This window comes from Myotis nattereri, assembly GCF_964212035.1.
Source record: "Myotis nattereri genome assembly, chromosome: 4".
Lineage (NCBI taxonomy): Eukaryota > Metazoa > Chordata > Mammalia > Chiroptera > Vespertilionidae > Myotis > Myotis nattereri.
Window position 1 is genome coordinate 67,797,044 of NC_138079.1, and position 26,578 is coordinate 67,823,621.

At 36.1% G+C, this 26,578-nt stretch overlaps 1 protein-coding gene across 1 annotated transcript in view; it reads right to left on the reverse strand.

The window, feature by feature from the left end:
- The window catches only part of TRIM36 (tripartite motif containing 36), a gene marked incomplete at its 5' end in the record, with an annotated part of 42,033 nt that overhangs the window by 4,574 nt on the left and 10,881 nt on the right, over nt 1-26,578 (reverse strand). Inside the window, 7 exons of the mRNA XM_081089942.1 lie at nt 2,388-2,672; nt 6,509-6,633; nt 7,360-7,613; nt 10,550-10,645; nt 11,595-11,744; nt 16,159-16,484; nt 25,904-26,138. Of these exons, the coding sequence (XP_080946068.1) occupies nt 2,388-2,672; nt 6,509-6,633; nt 7,360-7,613; nt 10,550-10,645; nt 11,595-11,744; nt 16,159-16,484; nt 25,904-26,138 (1,471 nt within the window). The remainder of the gene's footprint in view (nt 1-2,387; nt 2,673-6,508; nt 6,634-7,359; nt 7,614-10,549; nt 10,646-11,594; nt 11,745-16,158; nt 16,485-25,903; nt 26,139-26,578) is intronic.

Consider the following 26,578-nt stretch of genomic DNA (forward strand, 5'->3'; position numbering starts at 1 on the left):
ATATAATAAAAGGCTAATATGCAAATAGACCAAACGGCGGAACAAACCGAACAACCAGTCACTATGACGTGTGCTGACCACCAGGGGGTGTGCACAAAACATGGCAGGCATCAGACATGACAGGATGGTGGAGCAGGTGAGCGGGGGCACCAGGCCAAGGCGGGGTGCTGGTCGCTGTCATCAGGGCAAGCCTCTGGTGGTTACTGAAAATTCTTTGCTCCCATGTGCCGTCCCGCCCAGCACTTACACCTGCTGCTGGTGCCAGCCTGACCGCTTGGCGCCCGTCAGCAGATGCGAGTGGCGGCTGCCGGCCCCGATCGTCCCTCAGTGCTTCTCCACCTCCCCCTGCTCCTGAGGGGCAATCGGGGCAGCAGTCGCGGCTCGCACCCACAATCGCTCCGCGCCCGTCAGTGGGTGCGAGTAGGGCCAGTGCCACCAGTGTGTGGGAGCGGGGCTGCTGGCAGACAGGGAGGGGACCAGGGGCTGCGGCAGGAGGGGCCAGGCGGGGGCACAGAGGATGGGCTGAGACCTGTCCCTGTGCCCACAGCAGCCTCACAGCCCACAGTTCCTTTCAAGGTGCATGAATTCGTGCACCTAGTATATGAGTCAGCCTAAAAAAGAAGGAAATTCTGACATGCTATAACATAGATGAATCTTGAAACCTGCCAGTCACCAAAGGATTCTGTGAATCTACTTATATGAGGAACCTAGAACAGGCAAACTCTGAGGCAGAAAGTAGAATAGCAGTTACCAGAGAAAGGAAAATGGGAAATTACTATTTAATGGGCACGAAGTTTCAGTTTGGAAAAGGTGAAAAAATTCTACAGATGTGAGTGGTGGTGGTTGCACAACATTGTTAGTGTACTTAATGCTACTGACCTGTACACTTTAAAATGATTAAAATGGTAAATTTTAACTATATTATACACCACAATTTTCAAAACTGTCTACTAGCAAGTTAAAACCATTCTCCATATGTAGCCGACATTCATTCTTTCTGGTGATGCCTATTGTGTCAATATGGTAAGTCATGCATGCTTGCATGCTTCCTTTTGATCTCAAATCTCCCAGTTTGCAAACTGAATTTAAATGGTCACCCTATTCATATGCTTCTCTCAGAAAAAAGGAAGACAACATTTAACACTTCCTTTCCTCCTTCCCCCTCCGCTGTGTCACTGAAAACAGTAGCTACTTTCAGGTTTCTTTTTTTCTTCCACTCTCAGTCAGAGACTAGAAAGGAAAATGAAGACTGCATACACTATAAAATGTTTACATAATAACTGCAAATCCATCCTAAAATTCTACTGGATTTTATTGAGATTCAAGAAAAACCCTTTTAGCCAACTCTATTTATCTGTATCCTCATTTTTTAAAATTAACCACAATGTGCATGAAAAACCAACAGTGAATGAGTAAACTTTGAACAAAAAGGGAAGGAAGGACAGACTGCACAAAATACAGAAACTAAGCCACTACAAATGGGCAGGGGCTATGGGGGTCTAGAAACCAACTGTCAGACCTCTGAGGCAGTGACCAACAGGGCAAAATGTTTTCCCGCAAACAACAATGAGCATGACCTTGGTCGAAGCGTCCCCCTGTCCATGCAGACATTATAGTGAACATCAACTAACCTATAAATCATTCTCATTCTATAAAAATCTAAAGACGTCTGTAAGTACAGTAGGGCCTTGACTTACGAGTTTAATTCGTTCCAAGACTGAGCTCGATAAGGAGCTCGATAAGGAGCTCGTTAACTCAAATTACTCTATCAACTCAATGCAAAAAATCAGCCGAGACAGCTGGTATCTCAAAAAACTCGTTAGTCGGGACACTCGTAAGTCAAGGCCCCATTGTAGTATCAGTGGGTTTTAACTTGAAAGGGGGAGGGACCGTGGCTGGGGAGAAAGCTATCCACGTGGTTCTAAAATATCCCCAGGTGTTAGGAATCACTGTGTTAGGAAATCCAGACAAGTATAAATTTGGTTAATCAAAATTCTATTTCATATTATATCAATACATTTTTAAACCATCTAACTAGATTCTATGTTCTAGAGATTTCTATAAACTGGAACAAATATAGAATTATACTACTTAAAACTTGTATGGTAGCATTTATGCCATTTTAATTCCAAATTAATAGCTCCCTCAAATTCTTCCTTTCAATTTTTCTTTATTTGATATCAGTCAAAAATCTAATCCTCTCCTCAGCCTACATGGTGAAATTAATGTAATCAGTCCATTTCTAAAACCTAGCTGGGTATGGTTTCCATAAACTTTTACAAATGAGAGCTGCTTTTACTGTAGGTCTACACAGAGACATTGGCTAGTTTATGTTTATCAAGGTCTCTTCCAACGCTATGCTTTTTAATTCCCAATGGTTACAATACCTGGAGCCGGAGGAGTATGAAGAATCAATTCTCTGCTGCAAGGACTGCAGATGGAACCCTTGTAGGCTCTTACTCTGAAAGCGTAGTTACAGTTACTTTCAAGTTCTGAAATAACTTTACTTGTGCCACAAACTTCTATCTCATTCCAAGACAACATTTCCTGATTAATCTTCCGATATTCGAGGACATAGCTATCAGCTGTATCCTTTTCTGGATGGTGCCAATTTATCAACGCATTGTTATAAACTTTGCTCTGTTCCTCATTGATCTCTGGCACATCTATGCCTGAAAAATTATGAAACAGAAAATAACGTTAAAATGTTGCTATTAAAGAATCTGTTTTTCCTCAATAAAAAATGCATTGGCAACACTTAAATGATTTCTGTACCGTTCAACTTTCTAAATCTGTAATTCTATGTATGAGAAAAACAATAATTCCTGCGCATGTGACAGCATGGATGGACGCTGCAGACATACTAAGTGAAGTAAGCCAGGCACAGAAAGACAATTTTTGTGTAGATGCTGCCAGTATTTTAACTGACTGCATGATAGAGGTATCTCAAACAGTCCAATTCATAAAATCAAAGACTGGAATGGTGGTTACCAGGGGCTGGGGGGGAGGGGGAAATGAGCAGGTATTAGTCAACAGGCATAAAGTCCCACTTAAGCAAGATGAACAAGCCTAAAGGTCTGCAGCACAACACTGGGCCTAGTCAACTAGTGTGATGCACACTTACAATCTGCTATAAGCAGATACTCGTGGTAAGTGTTCTTACCACAAAAATTTTTTAAAAAGTTAAGTAGAGATTTAAAAAGGTACATTTGTGTTTATAACTTAAAAGGAAGAGAATGAAAAATAAGACCAAAAATGGAAAGACTCGATTTTAGCTTTATATTAATTCTGCAAACACTATAAAAATTTTAACTGTATGCCTTCAATTTCCATCTACTGAATAACAACCCTCAACTTTAAAATATTAATTTGTGTCCTCCTATAAACAATTCTTTTAATAAACATTTTACTAGTAAAATCTAAGTTTGGTGAACATAGCAAAAAAACTTCAATGAAACATTATACAATTTTCTTTCATATTTTTCCAAAGAGTTGCAAAGCAATTTAAATAATATTTTCACAGTATAAACGTGATTTTTGTAAGATAATTAGAAGCTACATAAAACATGCAAAGATATGTTTTAAGTAATTCAAAGATAATCACTACAATAATTTTGAGTAGATCCTGCTAGTATTTTTCTCCCAGTGGCATTCCACTGTATAGAATGTATCAACTTTTAACTATTTATATGCTTCTAATTTTTCACTAAAAATACAATGGTTAAAATATTACCGCTAAGTCATTGTGCATATCCATAATCCTTTTCATAGAATAAATTCTAATAAGTTAAACCATCTGAATCATATGGTAAGAATAAGCTATAAGAGTTACTACAGCCCTGACCGGTTTGGCTCAGTGGATAGAGCAGTGATGGCGAACCTTTTGAGCTTGGCGTGTCAGCATTTTGAAAAACCCTAACTTAACTCTGGTGCCGTGTCACATATAGAAATTTTTTGATATTTGCAACCATAGTAAAACAAAGATTTATATTTTTGATATTTATTTTATATATTTAAATGCCATTTAACAAAGAAAAATCAATAAAAAAAAAAAATGAGTTCATAGGTTCGCCATCACTGGGATAGAGCGTTGGCCTGCGGACTGAAGGGGGGTGTGCAGGAGGCGGCTGATCGATGTTTCTCTCTCATCGATGTTTCTAACTCTATCCCTCTCTCTTCCTCTCTGTAAAAAATCAATAAAATATATTTTTTAAAAAAAGAGTTACTACATGTGTACACACAGACACATACGCACAAGCAAACCTATTTTTATCAAATCACAGAGAAGTATATGAAACGGAAAGTAGAAGTCTGCTCTTCTCCTTATCCCCCAGTTATATGTAGCAATGTATTAGCATGTCTGGGTATAGTGCATTTACGCAACCATAATGAAATCTAGAAAGTCATCCGAAATATATTTTAAAGTGAAAAAAAGAAAACACTAGGTACAAATAACATGACTAGTATGGCCCAACCTAACATCCCTTTTTTGTTTTGAAACATAGCTTACTTAAAAAAAAAGTGCATTCAGGAGAAAATGAAGAGACCATAATCCATCAGTCAGAAATTGGGTGCCCACTTCCCACTGTTGTACACTGTTATACACTGGTATTACCAAAGATTACCCACCTTCAACCTCATCTTTCCAAAGACTGTTGTGGGATCACCAGGGAAGGAAGACTTTGTATTTCTAAGTAAACTAGTGTTTATGAAAAAGTATACCCTTTGGGGAGTAGAGTATATGAAGTAGAATCAGCATTTCAAAGAGTAACAAATATATACAGTGGAACCTTGGTTCTCAAACTTAATTCATTCCAGAAGGCTGTTCAAAAGCGATTTGTTCGAAAACTGAATCCTTTTTCCCCTTAAGAAATAATGTGAGTTGAATTAATCTGTTCCAGACCCCCAAATGATTCTCTCTTTTAACCTTTCTTATATACAACAGATGTCTAATGTGTTGTTTAATCTATAAATAAACATTCTTTTTTTGAATTTATCAAACCACCTCCCACTAGCCTTAAAGGAATCACTCTCAGAATTCATTCCAGGGGTGATCTTTCAGGTCAACATGCAGATCTTTGCTTGTTCATATATCAGTGTCTCTGAAATGCTGGCACTGGCTATCTGCATTTCATTTATCTAAGCAACAGTTTTTCTGCCTCTTCAATTGCCTGTGATCACTGTTTCTTTCACACTCTTAGTAACATCAGCACTCTTAATGGCCTCTTTATATTTTAAAATTAAGTATACCTTTCTAAGAATTGTAATTGTTCACCATCACTAAAAGAAAAATCTGAGGAGTGTGAAAAGGTGATTTAAAAAAAGAAGGAAGAACTCTCTTCTGGGGAGCAGCAAAACATAAACATAAGCAAGTCTTATGGGCTGAATTGTGTCTCCCCAAAATTCATGTGAAGTTCTGATCCCCAACACCTCAGAAAGTCACATTCATTGGAGGGAGATAGGGTCTTTAAAAAGGTAATTAAGTTAAAATGAGGTCATTAGAGTGGGCACTAATCCAATATGACTAGTATGACTGGTGTCCTGATAAGAAATCTGGACACAGATGTGTATAGAGGGAAGACACAGGAAGATGACCATCTGCAAGCCCAACAAGAGAGGCCTCTGAAGAAATCAATCTTTTTTTTTTTTAAGATTTTATTTTATTTTTTTAATATATATTTTATTGATTTTTTACAGAGAGGAAGGGAGAGAGATAGAAAGTTAGAAACATCGATGGGAGAGAAACACCAATCAGCCGCCTCCTGCACATCTCCTACTGGGGATGTGCCCGCAACCCAGGTACATGCCCTTGACCGGAATCGAACCTGGGACCTTTCAGTCCGCAGGCCGACGCTCTATCCACTGAGCCAAACCGGTTTCGGCAAGAAATCAATCTTGCTAACACCTTGCTCTCAGACTTCTAGCCTCCAGAATCGTAAGAAAATAAATTTCTGTTGTTTAAGGCACCCAACTCTAGACATTTTATTTTGGCAGCCCTATCAAAGTAATATAGCAAGGTAAACACAATCATGTTCGTCACTTTTAGCCTGGGGATATCTAGATTTCTACCCTAGAGAAACTCACATACATGTATACAACAACCATTGATAAGGATGTTCATACAGTATTGTTTATAATGAGAAAAAATAGAAACAATTTTTTCTCAGTAGGGAAATGACTTACATAATGAAATACTATACACAGAGTATAGCTTTAAACCAGAACTTTGTGTATTAACAAATATTTATCTTAAACTTAATTTTTTAAAAAAGCAGTTTACAAAAAAGGAGACATACAATTTGATGTCATTTACATAATATTTTAAAACACAAACCAATAGAATACAGTTTTGTGTGTGGAAACATAAATGCACCATGATTTTAAGATAAGATGGTTCTGGGCAACTGAAATACCACTTAGTAATATCCATCTGAAGAGAACTTGTGTTTTTCCTACACAATGCAAATGTAGACTAAAAGACTGGAGTTCTGCCATTAGTAAAACTTACCACTAGAGAAAAAGGACAATTCTCCAAGAAGTTCTGTTTGTTTAGATGTATTAATAACATAATCTTCAAAAGAAGTCTGGGCCGCAGGTCTAAAGCTCTTCAAAGATTCCGTAGCTTTCTGTATTCTGTATTCAGACAGATACATTTTATGTAAAAATGATTCGTTAAAAAAGACAAATCAGACTAAGTATCTGCAATGTGATAAACTAAGGAAAACCTCAACATGCAAGTTCAAAGTGAAGTAAGCTTTGAGACAGCATGGAGGGACCTGGAGAGTATCATGCTAAGTGAAATAACTCAGTCAGAGAAAGACAAGTATCACATGATCGCACTCATATGTGAAATCTAAGTAATGAAACAAACTGATGAACTGACTGTATCCAGAGACATGGAAGCATGGAACAGAGTGCGGAATCTCAGAGGGAAGGGCGGTGAGAGGGTGGGGGGAGGTAGGAGGTAATCAACTAAAGCCTTTGTATGCATATATGCATAACCCATGGACACTGAAGGCCTGGGGCCGGGGTATAGGGAGGGGGCTGGAGAGGGTCAATGGGGGAAAAAGGGAGACATATGTAATACTTTCAACAATAAAGAATTATTTTTTAAAAACTCAGAAAACAGGTGTGGTACATGGAGAATGGAGAACATAGGGGTTTCTGTACCCAGAAGGCCTGACTAAACAGAAGTCAAGGATAAGGAGAGGGAGCTGTTCCCTTTGTGGGTCAAAAAAAAAGAGTGAAGCAAGAGGTATTTCACGTAACAACAGTATGAACAAACTGCTCAGAGCTAAAGGGAACATACAGCAGCATTTAATAAATTGCTAAGGAGATTCTAGGTTAAAAGTAAAATACCTGAGGTGGAGTTGTTTGGCTGTCTGTACGAAGCAAGACTGATCTGTCTCCTTAAGCACTTCTTGAGCATATCCCACAAGTCCATTGTTCTCTAGAAGCCCCTGATATTCTTCCATTTGAGTCTGAAATTTGTCTAATCTTAGTTTCTTTGAAGCATCGATTGCTTTCAAAACACTTGATTTCCTCTCTTCTAGGATTTCAAAGAGCTTTTCAAAATGGGTAATTGCATCTTCTTTAGCCCTCTCTCCATTACACTATTGTAAAACAAGCAAAGCATTACTACATCTGCTGAATCCCAATGTCTTTTCACAAAAATAACCAAAATTCAATAAAACAAACCAAATATTATAAAGAAAATAAATTCTGTCTGACTATGAAATCTGACATCAAGAAATGATCAGCGAGGTATGATGGGCAACTTTTATTTAGGCGCACTTTGTAATTCCATAATACTGTACCTACCTTCCTTAAACTTTTAATCTCCACAGTTCAGCAATAAACAATGTATTTAATTACATAAGAAAACAACCTTCAATTTGTATATAAAGGAAACTGAGGCAAAATTAACTGATTTAACCAAAGACAAGAGAAAATACAATTCTGGAGTTTTTAATTCATTTCTAATTTAATTAAGGAAATATTTTCCCACCTTATTCCAATTTTTAAAAAAAGTAAACCATGACCATGAAACTCAGTAAGATGACATCCTTTACTAAGATATAAAAATGTAGCTATTCAAATACCATTATTTAATTGTATAAGTCCTATGTGACTTTATGCAAATTACTTAAATTCTTTCTGCTTAAGTTTTTCTATTCTGAAAACTGGGGATCAGAGAAACCATTTAGGTTTGGGGGGGGTGGTTGAAGATAGAAAAAGATTATTTACATAAAATGCCTGCCACAATGTCACATATTCTCAAAAAAACCATTATTTTCACTACAACATAAGTATTCCTCTACTTTGTCAAAAAATGATCCTGTCTGTAGTGCTTATAAACATTGTAATACCAATAAAGTAGAGATAAACTTGATTTTGAAAATAAGGCCATGAGAGCACTCATTATACTAGAGCCTAAGTAAGAGCCAACAGAAAAAAAAGTCTCCAAGAACATTCTTAAAAGCTGACAATATATTATAGAAGTGCATTGTGCATTTTCTAGTGACTTCTGGACAATACTTATAATGAGAGAAAATTTTTTCCAGATTCCCTTCTGTTTCCTAACCCGAGCAGCCATACGTTTTTTAAATGGGTAGGACAGGGGAAGGAGAGGGTGGTGACATTTGGGTAGTATTTCAAAGACCTATCAAAACATTAAACTCAGAAATATCATTATATGTAGGTAAAAGATTTTTCTTTTTAGCTAAATACATTATAGATAAAAAGACAGCATCACAATCATCACTGAGTAAAAGCCAAGAATATGGATAAATTCTCTATTGTAGAAAAGCCTTACTGAAGACTACAAATGCTGCTTAGGCCAAAAGTACAAACTAAGTAATTTCTCCAGGATCCTAAGGAATCAGTGTCTACATGAATACCTGATACCTGAGTTCCTCCATTTTCACCCTACTGAATGAACAACTCCCAACATGTACTGGGTGTTCCTTATTTCAGAAGGGCGGCATGACTGAGAAACAGCGGAGTAAAACAAACTTAAACTGACCAGCACACAATCCCTGAAGCAACTAATACTCTGGGTGACAACTTGTTCTGTGTTGGGGGATTACACTAATCAGACAAAAATATAAAAACAAAATTCCACTTTTAAATTACATGGGGAAAAAACCACAATCTACTTAGGGTGGTGAATACAATTAGAAAATATCAGAAAAAGAATATTAAAAACAAAAGCAATACTGGTAATATAGGACTAATTTGCATAATTTCTCAATAATTTTAACCCATCTTTGAAAAAAATTTTCAAGAAGTAGTCTCATCCTAACCAGTTTGGCTCAGTGGATAGAGCGTCAGCCTGCGGACTCAAGGGTCCCAGGTTCGATTCCGGTCAAGGGCATGTACCTTGGTTGTAGGCACATACCCAGTAGGGAGTGTGCAGGAGGCAGCTGATCAATGTTTCTCTCTCATCGATGTTTCTAACTCTCTATTCCTCTCCCTTCCTCTCTGTAAAAAATCAATAAAATATATTTCAAAAAAAAAAGAAGTAGTCTCATACTAAGTCAGGATATTTTTTATATTTCATTATAAATTTCAAAATGATCAAGAGTAATTAATGGTTCTTCAATTTATTTCAAAGAGAAAAAAGAAACAGGAATTAAATTAGTAAAGAATATGTGGAATTTTAAAATAACCCAATCCTGGCCCCTTTTATTTTTCTGAATTTGTACTGAAATATAATACAGAAGCCGAAAAATGTACATAAGTGTAGAGATTAATGAATATTTGCAAACACACCCATGTAACCAGCAACCAGGGTAAATAAAAGACCATTACCAGTATCCCAGAAGCCACCCTTATAACTTCCGAGGCACTAATCCTCCTGTCCTCAACAATTCCTATTCTGAATTCTCACAATATAGTCCAGTTTCACCTTTTCTGGCAATTTTTATGAATGGAATCACACAGTATATACTCCTTTATATCTAGCATTTTTCAATATTATTGCAAGAGTTACCTATATTGTTTTACAAAGACGCAGATACTCATTCTTACTGCTACTTATATTTCAGTATTGATGAACATTTGGATAGTTTCCACTTTATGGATATTACAAATAATGCAGCTATGAACATTTTAATACATGTCTTTTGGTGAAAATATTCAATTATATACCAGGTATATAATTAAGAGTATCTGGAATTTTAAGTAAACCTGGTTCTATCCATATATACAGTACATTTTTCAAATGTGATGTTAACTTTGTAAAATATAAATAATTGCAAAAGCTATCATTTCCCTTATGTTATTACTTTTGAGACCTAAACTGCCACATAAGAATTAGCCATTCTTTCCACTGTGCTCAAATATTATTTAATCACTTACCTCTACCACAACACTGATCACATGTCATAGCATTATAATTTATATTTTATATTTGTTTCCCTAGTCCCAGAAAAGCAGAAGTAAAATCAAACACAAGTTTGTACTCCCAATTCATATATTACCCTCAAAATTTTATAAATGAAAAAATACTTGTCTAGATGAATATGTAAACCAGTTTATCACTTACCTCTGTTTCTTTCATTAACAAGTTTAGTTCAGAAATTTGACTCTTCACCTGGCTCTCCTTGCCAATAAGGTAATTAATATCCTTTGAAAGTTTTTCCTGTTGGAATATATTAGTAACACAAATAAGCAGAGATAGAAATTTAATGCAGGTCTTGAAGAACCTTTTTTTTTCTTCCTTTTTTACACAGTAACATCAATTAAAAGATCCATCTTTAATTCTTTGGAACACTCACCAATCAGACACAGTGAGTTTTTTTGATGACTCACTGGAGAGAGAGAGGAAGAACCCATCAGGAAAAGGAAAAAGGTTTCTGAGGAATAGAGGCAAGACGGGACCAAGAAAGAACTGTAGGATATCAAGGATAGAAAGGGACAGACTATCTTGTGTCTTAACCCAGCATTTTACAGATGAGGGAACCGAAGCTCACTGAGTTCAAACATCACAGTCGGTAGCTGAGCTGGAAGCTCCTCAGTGCACAGTATACTAACCACCATTCCCCAGGCTGAGAGGTACTTCCTCAGCGCTCAGCTACAAGACGACAGCTCCTCCAGTAAGTCCCTGTCAGGCCCATGCTAGGACCAGAAGTATGGGATGCAGGAGGTGGTACTCTTTTTAGCTACAGCAGCAAGGAGAAGAATTTGGCCATTTAAATTGAAGTAGGACTTGGTTCTAAAACAGCTTAAATTAGAAATACAAGATAGGCTAGAGAAGAATAGATGACAGAAATCAGAAATGTGGTTTAAGGTCTAAGAGCACCAGGGTCACGCCCAGTAAGCTGTAATGCTTAGACAAAGTCTCTGGTCAATGGCAGCCTTTATTTGAGATGGCTCCAGTTTTCTCTGTCCTCAGACACAGGTAGTCTGTGTTTATGTAGTCTCAGTTTTAACCAAGAAGCAGTGTCCATTTATTCATAGGTCTCCAAAAAGCATAAACACCAGCAAAACAAACCACATAACAAGCTCATGATTTTATAAAGCAAAAAGTTAAAGGCATAAAGCAAAATAAAGAATCAAAATGTAGTTCCAAAAATAAACACAAGTCCTACCTTTAAGGTTTTGTAGGCACTGCTCATAGTGGTCACACGGTGATTGGAATGATTACCGCCACCCAGCTTACAGAGATGACAAACTGGCCTCCTACATAACTCACAGTACATGTTCACTCTCTCCGTTTCATGTTCTGGGCACATTAAAATCTATCGAGTAAAAGAATAAAATTGTGATTTAGGGTCATCATAGCTCGCAGGGCACTCAAAGTCCCAAAATACAAAGATCTGCTTTAGAAAATCACTAAATAAAGCCATATAAAAGATAACAGGGTAAAAAGAAATAAAAGCATTTGGTATATGATATGAAAAGTCTCTATATTAGAATTACTATTGTTCAATTTCAAATGGTCAATTAAACATGTATATATTTAAACTTGGTGATAAGATGGTGAAAATTTCATTCCTATCAGACTTAAGTAGAATGTTTGACCAACTTAGAAAGGCTCTGACCACACTGATGAGGCAACTCTTTTTTTAATATATATTTTATTGATTTTTTTTTTTATAGAGAGGAAGGGAGAGGGCTGGAGTTAGAAACACCGATGAGAGAGAAACACTGATCAGCTGCCTTCTGCACGCCCCCTACTGGGGATTGAGCCCGCCCTTGACCAGAATCGAACCTGGGACCCTTCAGTCTGCGGGGCCATCACTCTATCCACTGAGCCAAACTGGTTAGGGCACTGACTAGGCAACTCCTAATAATTATAATCAATATTTTAATAAATTACCATAACAGATAACTTATGAGAACCCAGGGCCTCACTATCCTCACAAGAAATCTGCTACAAGAGAGTCTTGGAACACTTTATAGGCTTCCAGATGTGTTTGCTTTTACATATTAACCAAATTTAGAATTGTGCCGAGTTAAATTTCTATCTTTTATTCAGTAAACTATCATTAGCGGTACATTTGAAGATTTATGTAAAATAACTATTTTCATTTGGAAGGACAGATTTCTTTAGACTAGTGTGTTGATGAAATCAGAAAGGTGTCCATGCTTCTGACAGTTTAGATTTTAAGCAACTATAACTGCTCTGATCATTTAGAAAGAAAAAAAGTCCAATATGAAAGTCCTAACATCAATGTGCAGGTCCTGGAGAAAAACAACTGGAAAAGATTTCACATTTTTTAGCCTGTCCAAATTCCTACATTCTCAAAGCCACTACATTTAAAATAAAATATAAAGTTTGGCTTTCTGCAAGAAATGATAATAACACAGGGTCAGTGGTTCTCAACCTGTGGGTCGCGACCCCTTTGGGGGTTGAACGACCCTTTCACAGGGGTCACCTAAGACCATCGGAAAACACATATATAATTACATATTGTTTTTGTGATTAATCACAATGCTTTAATTATGTTCAATTTGTAACAATGAAAATACATCCTGCATATCAGATATTTACATTACGATTCATAACAGTAGCAAAATTACAGTTATGAAGTAGCAACGAAAATAATTTTATGGTTGCGGTCGTATTAAATTTAGACATGGGTGTCATACTGGTCGGAATTAATTTCCATTGAAAGAGCAGTGATACATATCATGCAAGATTATGAAGGATAAACAAGATTTATTAATTCTTTGGAACTACGTCACTACTAGTAGAATCACTACAAACATTATCACTTTCTACGTCAGAGTCAGTATTCAAGGTGCCAAAATAAAACTCTTCATTGTTACTTTCAGATTCGCAGTACACTTCTTTCGGTAACTTTCTTTTTGCCATTTTGGAGTATTATTTTGAAATATCTTAACAAGCGAGAATGCCTAATTACAGTTAAACGTAATTTGTAAAGCTTTATTTGAAATTCTGCCAAGTATCTCTGAAGCTTGTCGATTTCACTCTCAAAAGGCAACTGACTCGCCACGGTGTTTTGCATGGCGAGTGTGGAACGACCGCGTTTGTTTATATTGAGTTTCGATATCTCCGATTTGTCGGGGCAATGTTTTGGTTCGTGACAAGGTCGCTTAGACACTTAAGAGCTTTCAGAGAAATTATGAACTGATACATGAATGAATAGAGTTAAGATTCGTACGGTTCCTTGCTGTGGTGGCTGAGAGCAGACAAACGACCGCAAAGGGTTAAAGGGTCGTGGCATTAGGAAGGTTGAGAACCACTGCTATAGGCAAATATTCTATAGGATAACCTTTTTATAATTTTACTATATTGAATAACACAACTTAAAGAGGGGAAAAATTCTTTTCTCAATGTAACCATTCCTACTTCTTCAGTTTTCTCTTATTAATGTTTTATTATATTTGGAAACAAAGAATAAGACTGCAATTTTACTCAAAATTTCATGAGTTCTTAACTCTTAAAACGCAAGCCTCATAATTTATTCAATAATCGATTCTTTCGTATTTAAAAATGACATAGGAGCATAGCAGAGGATTGAAAACTACCTAATAAATCTTACCACACTGACATAGTTATAAAAAATTTATTCAAAACATGGAAGCAAAGATTTTGTTTTAATCTACCAGTACACTACACTACATTTAATACAATGTAAATACTCAGCTCATAGTTTCAAGATTAACTTTTGTGTTTCTTTTTTCCATTTTTCTATTACAAATTAAAGGCTTTATGCTCAACAATGTAAATAGACTTTCATACACAATAACTAAATTGTAAGGAATAAAAACTTTAAGAGAACCAATTATAGTTTTTTAATCTATATAAAACAAAGTAGTATAAGTGAAAATAACAAAAATCATTCTGCTTCACAGTCACAGAGCAAGGCAAGCAATACATAAAGCTCTTTTGAACATTATTATAGAAATTATTCAGAATATTTAAGAAATGCAAATTCAGCCCTGACCAGTTTGGCTCAGTGGATAGAGCGTCGGCCTGTGAATTGAAGGGTCCCAGGCTCAATTCTGGTCAAAGGCATGTACCTTGGTTGCGGGTACATCCCCAGTGGGGGTGTGCAGGAGGCAGCTGATCAATGTTTCTCTCTCATTGATGTTTCTAACTCTCTGTCCTTCTACCTTCCTCTCTATAAAAAATCAGTAAAATATATTAAAAAAAAAAGAAATGTAAATTCAGATACTATATAGTACATATCACGAGTTTCAGAATATTAGGCTATAGTTACACTTACTTATTCATAGTACAATTTTAGCTAAGAAGGTCAGAGAAATGTTTTCTAATCAAACCTTTTAGATAATTATGGGTTTATCATATTAAAGCACAAAAGCCTATCAGCTTTAACCATTTTAAACTTTTCTTTTTTTCAATTACAGTTGACATGCATTATTATGTTAATTTCAGGTGTAACCCCCAGTGATTTACACATTACATAACTAATCGATCATCCCAATAAATCTCAAACCCATCTGACACCTTACATAGTTATTAAAATATTATTGACTATATTCCCTATGTTGTACTTTACATCCCCATGACTATTCTGTACCAACCAAATTATACTTCTTAATCCCTTCACCTTTTTCACCCATCTCTCCAACCCCCCTTCCCATCTGGAAACCATCAAAATGATCTCTGTACCTATGAATCTGTTTCTGTTCTGCTTGTTCATTTTGTTTTTTAGATTCAATTGTTGATAGATAAGTATTTATTGCAATTTTTTTGTTCATATTTTTTATCTTTTTTTCCTTCTTCTTAAAGAAGACCCTTTAACATTTCACATGATACTGGTTTGGTGGTGGTGAACTCCTTTAGCTTTTTCTTGTCTAGGAAACTCTATCTGTCCTTGGATTCCCTTGCTTTCCATCACTTTGAATATTTCTTGATAATCCCTGTGGCCTGCCAAGTTTCTGTTGAGAAATCAGCTGCCAGTATCATCTGCAACACATGGGTGTGGGACCACTCCTTTCCTTGTCTCTGCCCCTCCTACAAGTCTCAATGTGGCTTCTTTAGTACCCTAGTTGTAGGACTTCCATTCAGCCAGATTTCAGGCGGTTCTAAATGATGGTTGTTACGCAGTTTAGCTATAATTTTGATGTGGTTGTGGGAGCAGGAGAGCACCTACCATGTTTACTCTATGCTGCTTGCCATCTCAGGTCCCCAGTTAGGACCAGATGAACCTAAGCATTTTAATCTTAAAGAGCACATCCCAGATCACCTTCCTTTTACTACTCAGAGTTATCATTGTGAACATTCACACACTATGTTTTATTACAGTGTACTATAATAAAGGGAACCATAACATTGCCATCTAACCTATGAGGATGTTTATCCACATACTAAGTAACTCCAACTATTAGGCCTTAATTTCTTTTCTTTTCTTTTTAATATATTTTATTGATTTTTTACAGAGAGGAACAGAGAGAGAAACATCAACCAGGCGCCCCTTGTACACCCCCCACTGGGGACGTGCCCACAACCAAGGCACACATCCTTGACCGGAATCAAACCCGGGACCCCCCAGTCCGCAGGCCGATGGTCCATCCACCAAGCCAAACCGGTCAGAGATAGGCCTTAATTTCTTATACCAGAATTAAAGTTCTTTTCTTTCTTACTGTTAAATTCTAGACTTGCAATAATTCCTTTTCTAAAATTAAGTTTAATATTCCAACAATAACAACTTCACTTACCTTGGGTCTAAAATTAGTGGTTGGGCCCACATACTCATGCTGGGCTTTTATAGTACCCCAAGGATGATAAATTTTAAAGCATTCATTGCAGTAGCTTGCACTACAGTCCATGCAACTTTTTGTGGATTCTTGAGGTGGTGGTTTACAAAGATCACACATAATGGCTGTGGCTGCCCTGGCTGCCTGCCGATATCTTTCAACAATAGTTTCCAAAGTGAAATTTCGAAATAGGCCGTTGATTCCTCGCTCTCCAAGATCCACATCATGCTCACAGCCAGGACAAGGAAAAGTAGTTGTCTTAGGGGGCAATGAATTGCGCTTCCAACCTGTATAATTAGTAAGTCCTTGTTTAGTTACATTGGTAGGAAAATGAATAGAATGAAGAAAAAAGGGAATGATGTCTAAGAGAGATATACATCTACAAATATATTCCAAAACTATAATACTCAGTTCACATTCTGAATCAATTACATTCTCAAAATGCATTTAAAAAAATATTTTCCCTTGGTAAATAAAAGACAGACACAAGCTATTAAAGTTATTAAAATGAAAGAGGAAAGAAAAATATTCTATAGTAAATCCCATATAAGAACCATTTTAAATCAAACAGATATATGGACAAAATATATAATACAATACTACACAAGGTCAGGATCTTTTGAAATTATGTGATTAACATTTATAGTTATTTTTATATATCATAAATAATTTTATATATCAAAGAATTTTTATATATCCAAAAGAATTTGACTTCCATTTAAATGAACACAACATTGGCTGTGTGATAAAGAATGATTCATACATAAAAGAGCAGGAGTCCTTAAACTGGGGATCCATGAATAGGCTCCACAGAGATCCAAATAGTTTTGCAAACTATTTGCAATTATATGCAAATTTTGCATCTATGTTTATGCATATTTTCTTTAAATAATACATAGCTTTTATTAGATTCTCAATTTGTTAAGAACCACTGCAATAGAGGGTTTCCCGTTGTAGTATTGTTTTATCTGGGGATATTCAGTAGGCAAAATCATTAGTTAATTGAGTACAATCTATAAAAGAGTGAAAAGCTCATTCATAGACCTAAAATCTAGTGACTTTAAGAATGACCAACCATTTAGTATCTTCTTATGACCTGAAAAAAAGAATCATTAAGGTTACTTAATTCAATAAGCCAAAAGTTACCCAAGAAGTATTATAATTTTACAATATATACACAATACAATGACCTTAAACATCACACTTGAGTTCAGTATTGTCCTGATTTTAACAAATCAAGAAACCAAGGCATAACAGTCCTTATCCACAGGTTCATAAGAATCAAGGGTTGTCCGCTTAACATCAGAGCATGCATACCATAGTCCCACCTCTCATTTATAAATCTAGTCTTAGAGTATGTAATGTTGGTTGCCCATAAAATAACTACCTAAAAATAAACTACAGCTTTCTTTCATACTGCCATGTATCCAGTACCAAAAATGAATGGTTAAACTTAGTATACCACACTTAGAAAAGGTCTTTAAACAGCTATATTAATATTGCCTTGGCACATTACTACCATCACTGAAAAGACTGTCTTAAAAAAATGTCTGGCATGATATATGTACAGGTAAAATCTGGCAATCAGGGGGGCAGGAGCGGGGAGGAGGAGGGTCAATGGGGGGGAAAGGGAACATCTATGATACTTTCAACAATAGACATTTTTGGCAACCAGTTCACAATATTATTCATTTAAAGCGACTTTACAACAAGCTAGATGGCACTGAGCCCCGAAAGCTACTTATGTAAAAATATGCAGGATGTTTTTAATATCTCCATTTAAATATACTTTTGCCTTTATATTTTTAAACACACACCAAAAAAATACATAAGGAAGTCACCCCATAAAAATCTGAAAATGCTTCATAAAATATATTCTTGTATTAATTCTAAAAACATGCACTAAAGTTCAAGATGTTTCACAACACAGCAGGCATATAATGAAATAAGCAGCAAAGCTGGTTTTAAAACACATGCCAATGAAAATTTCACTTAGTGAAAAAAACAAGCTAAATAATTCTGGAAGTGATACAGTGCAGTGGTCAAGTTTTTAAACAAATGGAAATTCACACTTAATTGCATGCTTCCACATATGAACTAGATGACAGAACTTAAAATGGTTAACTAATATGAACAATCAAATTTTTAATGGGTTATTGGTTTTATGAATTGAAGTTATGATCAATTAAGTAATGGGATAAAACAAAATTAAATTATGGTAACAAAATCATGCTTTAACATGTACACTGGTGATATCCAGATTTGGGCAATTTCCAAAAAAGTTTCATCCCTTTTCTGTAAACCTCTTTTAACTTATTTTTATAATAAAAAATAAAGTGTAAAGCATCATACAAAACTTCTTAAGTCAGACAAAAGTATATTTTTCTAAACAGATTTTATTTTATTTTTTTTTTTAAATATATTTTATTGATTCTTTACAGAGAGGAAGGGAGAGAGATAGAGAGTCAGAAACATCGATGAGAGAGAATCACCGATCAGCTGCCTCCTGCACATCTCCCACTGGGGATGTGCCCGCAACCCAGGTACATGCCCCCGACCGGAATCGAACCCGGGACCTCTCAGTCCGCAGGCCGACGCTCCATCCACTGAGCCAAACCGGTTTCGGCTCTAAACAGATTTTAAAAGCTCTCACACTTTTTTATAAATGCTAAAAAGTCAATACATTTTATTTCACCTGTCTTATACTTTGACCATTGTTTTCATAAAAACAAAACAGCCCTAACCGGTTTGCTCAGTGGATAGAGCATTGGCCTGTGGACTGAAAGGTCCCAGGTTCGATTCCGGTGAAGGATGTGCAGGAGGTGGCTGATGGATGTTTCTAACTCTATCCCTCTCCCTTCTTCTCTGTAAAAAATTAATAAAATATATATTTTTAAAAACAAAAAACCCCCCAGAATATATGTTCAGGGCAATAAGGAGAACATCTAAGGATATCCTGGGAAGTAATCCTAATGAAAAAATTCAAGAAATGGAACTAAGACTAAAATGTAAGAGAGTTAACTTTTTACTCTCTTTAGCTGTGCTAATACAGTTAGTAACCATTAGCCAAATGTGGCTATTGAACTTAAATTTAATTCATTCAAATTCTCATGAGGCTAGTGGCTACCATACAGTATGGTGCAGGGTCAAACATTTCCATCATTGTAGAAAGTCCACTGGATAAAACTGCTCAATGGCCCTAGCTGGCTTGGCTCAGTGGATGGAGCAGAGACCTGCGGACTGAAGGGTCCCAGGTTCAATTCCAGTCAAGAGCATGCATCTCAGCTGCAAGCTCCTCCCTGGTCCCCACCCTGGTCAGGACACGAGCAGGAGGCAACCAATGTGTTTCTCTCACATAGATGTTTCTCTCTGTCTTTCCTTCTCTCTTCCACTCACTCTAAAAATCAATGGAAAAATATCCTCAGGTAAGGATTAAAAACAAAAAAACCTGCTCAACAACATGATATAATGAAAAAAAAAAAAAAAGTAATAATGACTTAGAAAGGTAAGGAAACAATGTAGGCCAAGAAATGCAATTTTATGTCAAACTGTATTTGTGGGGCCAATAATATACCCAAGTGATTTAAATACTGTCATTATGCAGAATCAATTATTTTCCCCCATATACCTTTAATTCAAAAACAAATTAATCAAGTATAAATCAATACAATTTAAAAACGAAGACCACAAAAAAAGTTCTTCAAATTGGTTTATTCCAAATCCCCCCCAAAAGTCAGCTTTCAGTCATATGTTTTACCATTTAAATATCAAAGTATTTCAAAACAAAGAGAGTCAATTCATAACAGGTTCAAAAACTCTGCTAGCTGCATCCTTTCCCACATTCTGGCTAGAAACAATTTCCCCACTGTTACCACCTGGTAGTCAGTGGCCTACCTCTCCACATACTGGACATTCATGTTGGGCTTCCTGGTGTTTGGCAATGGACTGATGTATGATATTACCAGGAAAAGAATGTTTCTTTTCGTACATTCTGACCATCTGATTCCTACCAGTTATATTTAATTTTTTAGTATTATTAGTATTTTCAACTTGCAAAACCTTTTTCTCAACTACTGCCTTAATAAAAAACAGGTAATAAGCAATGAGCTTTTAAAAAGCAAATTGCTCCTACTTTTCCTCCTAATTGCTGAATTTCAATATTTAAAATTCTCAGGGACTCACTAAAGCCTGGTAAGAGAAAAAATTACATGTAGCTTCTAGAAGTGACTGTAAGATTTTAAAATCAAGACATGTAGAGGAAGGTAAGGAAGACAGAAAAGGGATAATATTTCAGATGTTCATTTTCTCTAGTAAGATATAAGGTATCACCAGCATTTCACAAAAATATTAGCCAATTTTACTTTAAAGGTCAACTGGAGTAAAAAACACTTTTTAAAAATAAGATAGGTTAGCCCATCTTTCATACAGAATCAAATACTTCAGAAAGCCTAAAAAAGCAGTGTACATTATTTACCCACAAATGGGTAAGATCCCTATGTTACAACTCAAATACTTTAAAACGTTAACAAATAAAAGACACCATGTTTTGCATAAAACAAAGATTATGTTTTTAACTACAAAAATTATCAACATCTTTAAGCAAATCTTTAAATATAGAAGTACTGGCTTATTTAAACCTCCCCAAGGCAACAATATGGCTGTTAAACTTAGCTTTGTTCCACTAAATAAACGTAAAGGATTTAATAAAAAGGGGGGGGTGGTCATCTGTAATAGTATCAGGAAAAATACAAATTAAAATTAAAAGCTAACAGTGGTGTGTCATTTTCTTAAAAAGTATCTTGTCATGCATATTGACAAAATGCAAGCACTAATAATCAGTGCTCCCTCTATAAACATCAGAACTTGCTCGGAAATTTAGTCCTGTTGACCTTTAAGTCATTTCAGCCCAATTTGTTAACTTTCGACAAAATTTTGAAGACTTGACCACTGATGTTTACAACTTATCTACACAGGGTTATTTAATTTAAATCTAACACTATACTGCCTGCGGCCACACAAGCGATAAAGCATTTTCTACCTCTCCACCCCAAAGATCTCCGTTGTGATGCTGTGAACAATGAACAGAAAGCTGGATTTAGAATTTAATTTAAAAGAGAAGTTTCACAACTTGTTAACAAAAGATAAAGCAGTAACTGTTCTGCATATAACACAATTATTGAATTAACATTAAAAAAAGAAGTGTTTTTCCTGGTACACATGGTAGTTATAAAGCTATCACTGTAAAACATTCATCAAGCTTATCTTAGAGTTCAGAATTAATCAGTACTGGTATAGCACTTAAAAGACCTACACTTTATCTTATAGATTTGTATTTTTAAATAATATTTCTGGTAACCATTAAAATACAAAGTAAAATCAAGCATTTTTTGTTTGACTTTTTTACTGCTGTAAATAACACTAAATAAACATTACTAAAACCAACTAGATCTTTCTGACAAAAGGAAATACAAAATAGGAGGAAAGTCTACATACATACGTTAAAACATATAGTAATATAGCTCTTTTATTGTTACATAATTTAATATGTAATTTTTATATACACAAATCTTACTCTCCTTTAAAGGCACTTTAACCTTTAAAATCTGTCAAATGTCCAATGCAGTGAGATCCAAAGGATCATGGGAGCCTAAAGTGTAGGCCACATATTTTAAATTTCCCAGTAACCAGAGAGAAAAGAAACAGGTGAAATTCACTTTAATAATGTTATTTAACCCAATATATCCAAAATACTAGCCATTCAAAATGTAACCAACATAAAAATTATATAGAGATTATTTTATATTCTTTTTTTTTTTCATTCTAGGTGTTCAAAATCCAGTGTGTATTTTACATCTTAATTCAGATTAGCACATTTCAGTGCTCAACAGCCACATGTGGCTAGTGGCTACTGTACTGGACAGTCCCGGCCTAATTAACCCCTTAATAAGCCAATGGCAAACTCATTTTTAGAATTCTATTCCTCCCACATTAATTACTCAGAATAGGGTCTCTGGTTTCCTTCTCAAACATATCTAAATGATGAAAAATTATTTTTTTAAAAACTTACCCATGAATTTAGGTTTGAATCTATCCAAAGAAAAGTTATAGGCAAATGCCCCTCAAATGGAGGGTAACTATTTTCAAACTGGTGACTGTGGCCCTGACCGGTTTGGCTCAGTGGATGGAGCGTCGGCCTGCGGACTGAAGGGTCCCAGGTTTGATTCCGGTCAAGGGCATGTACCTCGGTTGTGGGCACAGCCCCAGTGGGAGGTGTGCGGGAGGCAGCTGATTGGTGTGTCTCTCTCATCGATGTTTCTAGCTCTGTCCCTCTCCCTTCCTCTCTGTAAAGAATCAGTGGAATATATTTAAAAAAAAACAAAAAAAAAAAACTGGTGACTGTTAGATAGGAAATCTTAAAATTTGCATTAATTTGCTAAAAACCTCCAGGACTGACTATACTTGGAGCCTTCTCACCCTCTGAGTGCTCTATCTGTATCTGTTAACTTACTTTTAACATTCTTGATGAAGGATGGTGTTCTAATTATTGTATCTCTCTTTTAGCCATGTCTCATAACTAGCAGGTAACTTAAATATTTGGCAAATGAATGAATGCAACTGGTACGCAAAGAGGCACAGCCCTTCAGGGTGAGAGATTACATGGAAGATGATACAACAAAACTGGCCTGACTTACCACCCCAGGCAGAAATCCCCTCTACAATACCCGCTAATGATGGTCACCCACCCAATGTTTAAAACAAAAGCTCCACACACTCGTGGCCCAAAAGCTGGATGGGTCAGAGTCAAAGATGTGTTTTGGCTGCCCTGACCACCCTACGTTGAGCTTGCAGAGTATTTTTAAGTAATTTGAATTGACTGCCAACATTTAAAAAACAGGCTTTACATCAAAACATTATCAGGTTTTCGTTAGGGAAAAAAACTGTAAATCCAACAATCTGGAATTCCCAAACTCATATGATAATTCACTAGTGCCAAATGGCTACTGCTCCACTAGACAAGGCATCCATTCCAGTCTCTACAGTCCCAAACCACACCCACTATCTTCAGCAGGGTTGGCCAAGAGTCAGCTGACCAACCCTCTTATAGTAGTTGAGTTAATGAAAAACTGAAATATTTACTGTTTCTATGCCTATATCAAAGAATTAAAATGACAGAGGTCCTGTATTTATTTTTCTGGGGCCTGCTTCATTAATGTACCTATTTGTCCCCTGCGATATGGCATCTAAATTTGACCTCTATGAAAAATCACAAATTTGCCTCTAATTTAAATATTTCTAGTGACAGTGATCTGACAAAATCAGGCAGCCCATTTCATTTTTGGACAGGCTTGAGTGTTTGTTTTCTCTCACGTTAACTTGTAATCTGCCTTCGTATTTCATTGGTTCCTTGATCTGGACCCTTTGCAAGGAAGATGCCCAGGGTACTGTTCTCTTCCACGAGACAGCCATGGTATTCTGCAGTTGTCCCTTCTCCAAGTTAAATGTTTTTATTTCCTATAACTGTTCACAGAAAAGTTTTCTAACTTCCTCCCTTCACGACAAAATCCAACTTAATAGAGTTCTTCCTAAAGAAGGGGAACATCTCAGGAATTCTGTTTGATCTAGACAGAGTCAAGTATGGTGGAATAGATCTCTTCTTCTGGAAAAAAACCCCAATATTGAATATGTCATATGGCATGCTTTGAACAAATTTTGCAGCAGAGGCTTGTCATTTAACATCCACTGAACATGTATTTATTAAACATCTATTGAATACTGTGGTAGGTAAGTTCCTGAAAAGAGAAATAGTTCACTGTATTTCATCTATATCTCATTCCTACTTCACATTAATCACATATAAAAACTAAAAAAGTCTTAAGATTAGAAGCCTACATAACATACAGGATTTCATAAAATACATATGTAAGCACAATCGAATTATAAATAGAAATACTAATACACAACTAAAATTCCCTTTAATGGGCTGTGCTAATAAACAAAAAGTAAATTTTCCTTGGCCAGTCAAGCAGGGGTCCCTAATTAGTCAGTAAGGATCTAGAATATCAGGCTGTTACTGTCTTTCTTCCCCTCCTCAGTGTGCCAGTTTCCTAGCAGGGATGGAAACAAAGTGATGACTTCACAATGAGCATAACCCTCTCGGACCTCCTACTCCCTGCACTCCCCGTCACCTAATGCTCCTTGTTTGCATACAGTCACGCGCTGCATAATGACAGCTTGTTCCGTGACATAGACAGTGGCCCCATAAGATTATAACGGCCCTGAGAAATCTGTCCCCTAGCAACATCATAGCCATCCTAGCACAGGAGCACAACGCGTTACGTGTTTGTGGTGACGCTGGTGTAACCAAATCTACTGCCAGTCATGTAAAAGTTAATACAAGTTAATAAAGCACATACAATTATGTAAAGGACATAATACTTGATAATGATAATAAATGATTATGTTTATGTTACAGGTTATATATTTATTGTACTATACTTTTTCTCCTTAGAGTGTACTCCTTCTACTTATTAAAAAAGTGCCCTGTAAAACAGTATGCCATATTATACCAGCAATAGTCTCTTACATCTTGTGTTTTCTGTGTCTCTTGATCGCATCATTATCTCTTGTACTTGATTTAATCTCATGTTGTTCTGTACAGTAATGTGATGCACAGGACCGTAGCCTAGAAGCAATGGGCTCTATGATAATGTGTAGGAGGCTTGTGTAAGTGCACTCTATGATGTTCACACAAGCACTAGAACGCCTAATTATACCTATTTAGTCACGTGCCATCTAATGACGGGGATTTGAGAATGTATCCCCTTCATTGGGCGGCACATGACTGTGTATGTATAATTTTTATATGTGCAAAATATCTTAGTGTTTACCATTTGAAGAAAAATACATGTTTTTTAAATAGCATAATACTACTATTATGCAAATACTACTATCAGCATACTACTACTATTAGCAAATCTACTATTATCCACTCTTTGATGGAGCACAAAGACATAAATGTCACCCAAGGAGACTCCATATCACAGCATAGACCAAAATAGATGGCATTCCCTAAAATGTAAATAAAGAGAGATGCTTTTCTGATAAGTTTTCTTACAAGATTAAGAAGTTACTCCTATACTATAAGAGGAAGAAATGAACAGAGAGGAGGGAAGGATTAAACTTAAAACCTCAAAGCCCAAATGAGGCAGAGTTGAAGCCCTGAAGTCTGATGCTATGGCCACTCAAGCACTCGCCGTACAAAGAGCATGCCTAACATGACGCTGTGGTATTTCTACCCAACCCAGGCCACCCTTTGGTCCTCACTACTAACTTTGGCCCTTCATTTTTCAGTGGCCCTGTTCCCAGTGATTATAAATTAATTTAGATCCGCATTAATCTTACTATGGATGTCCAGAAGAAAGTAACTATCCCAACAGGAAACAATTTAAACATTGGGTAAATAATAAAGATACAGTATACTAGTATATACTACACATCTCGTTAGACCTACTTCTATCATTATTACAGAATTCCACTACTATTTAAATAATGACAAATGTTATGAGGATTAATGAGAAAAAAAAAGAGTTCATTTAACTACAGTTTTAACTTATTCACCTGGAAAGATTAACCCTGAAAATGACAAAAATAATTTCCTTCCACAGTAATCAATGAAATTCCCCAGCCCCAATATTCTACCACATACCTGGTCTGTTAATCCTGTCAATTTTATCCAAGCTAGGGGAGGTGACCCAAAGTCGAGGACTGCTCTGATTGGAGTTGTCTGATCCCACGTCATTGAATGAATCATCAAGTGTCAGTAAGAGTTCTTTCACACACTTATGACAAATATTATGTTGACAAGGGAGAATCAACGGGTGGGTAAACAGCTCCTTGCATGCTGGGCAAATGAGCTCTCTTTCGATATTCTTAATGGTAACCTTAAATTGAAAAGAAATCAGAATCAAAGACTCTTAGTGGGTAAATATATGAACATGCTTACACCTCTTGTAGAAGTACATGTGCTTACCTTTCCAAAAAGAATTAAGATTTATTTTTAAGTCTGAAGTTCCTTTTTGGCTATGAAATATTGTACCATTAACTCCTTCTCAATACCCAATAGCCTAGAGCTTAAGTGACATGACATGGTAAAAACTGAAGTATGAGAAAAATTAGCAGAAAATATTAGGAAATCATAATATTTCATCAATTATGAAGTTATTCAAACCATCACTAACTTTTTTAAGATTTCAGTGAAATCTTAAAAGCAGATTACTTCAATAAAAATTAAGAATATAGCACATTGCCCTAACCGGTTTGGCTCAGTGGATAGAGCGTTGGCCTGCGGACTCAAGGGTCCCAGGTTGGATTCCGATCAAGG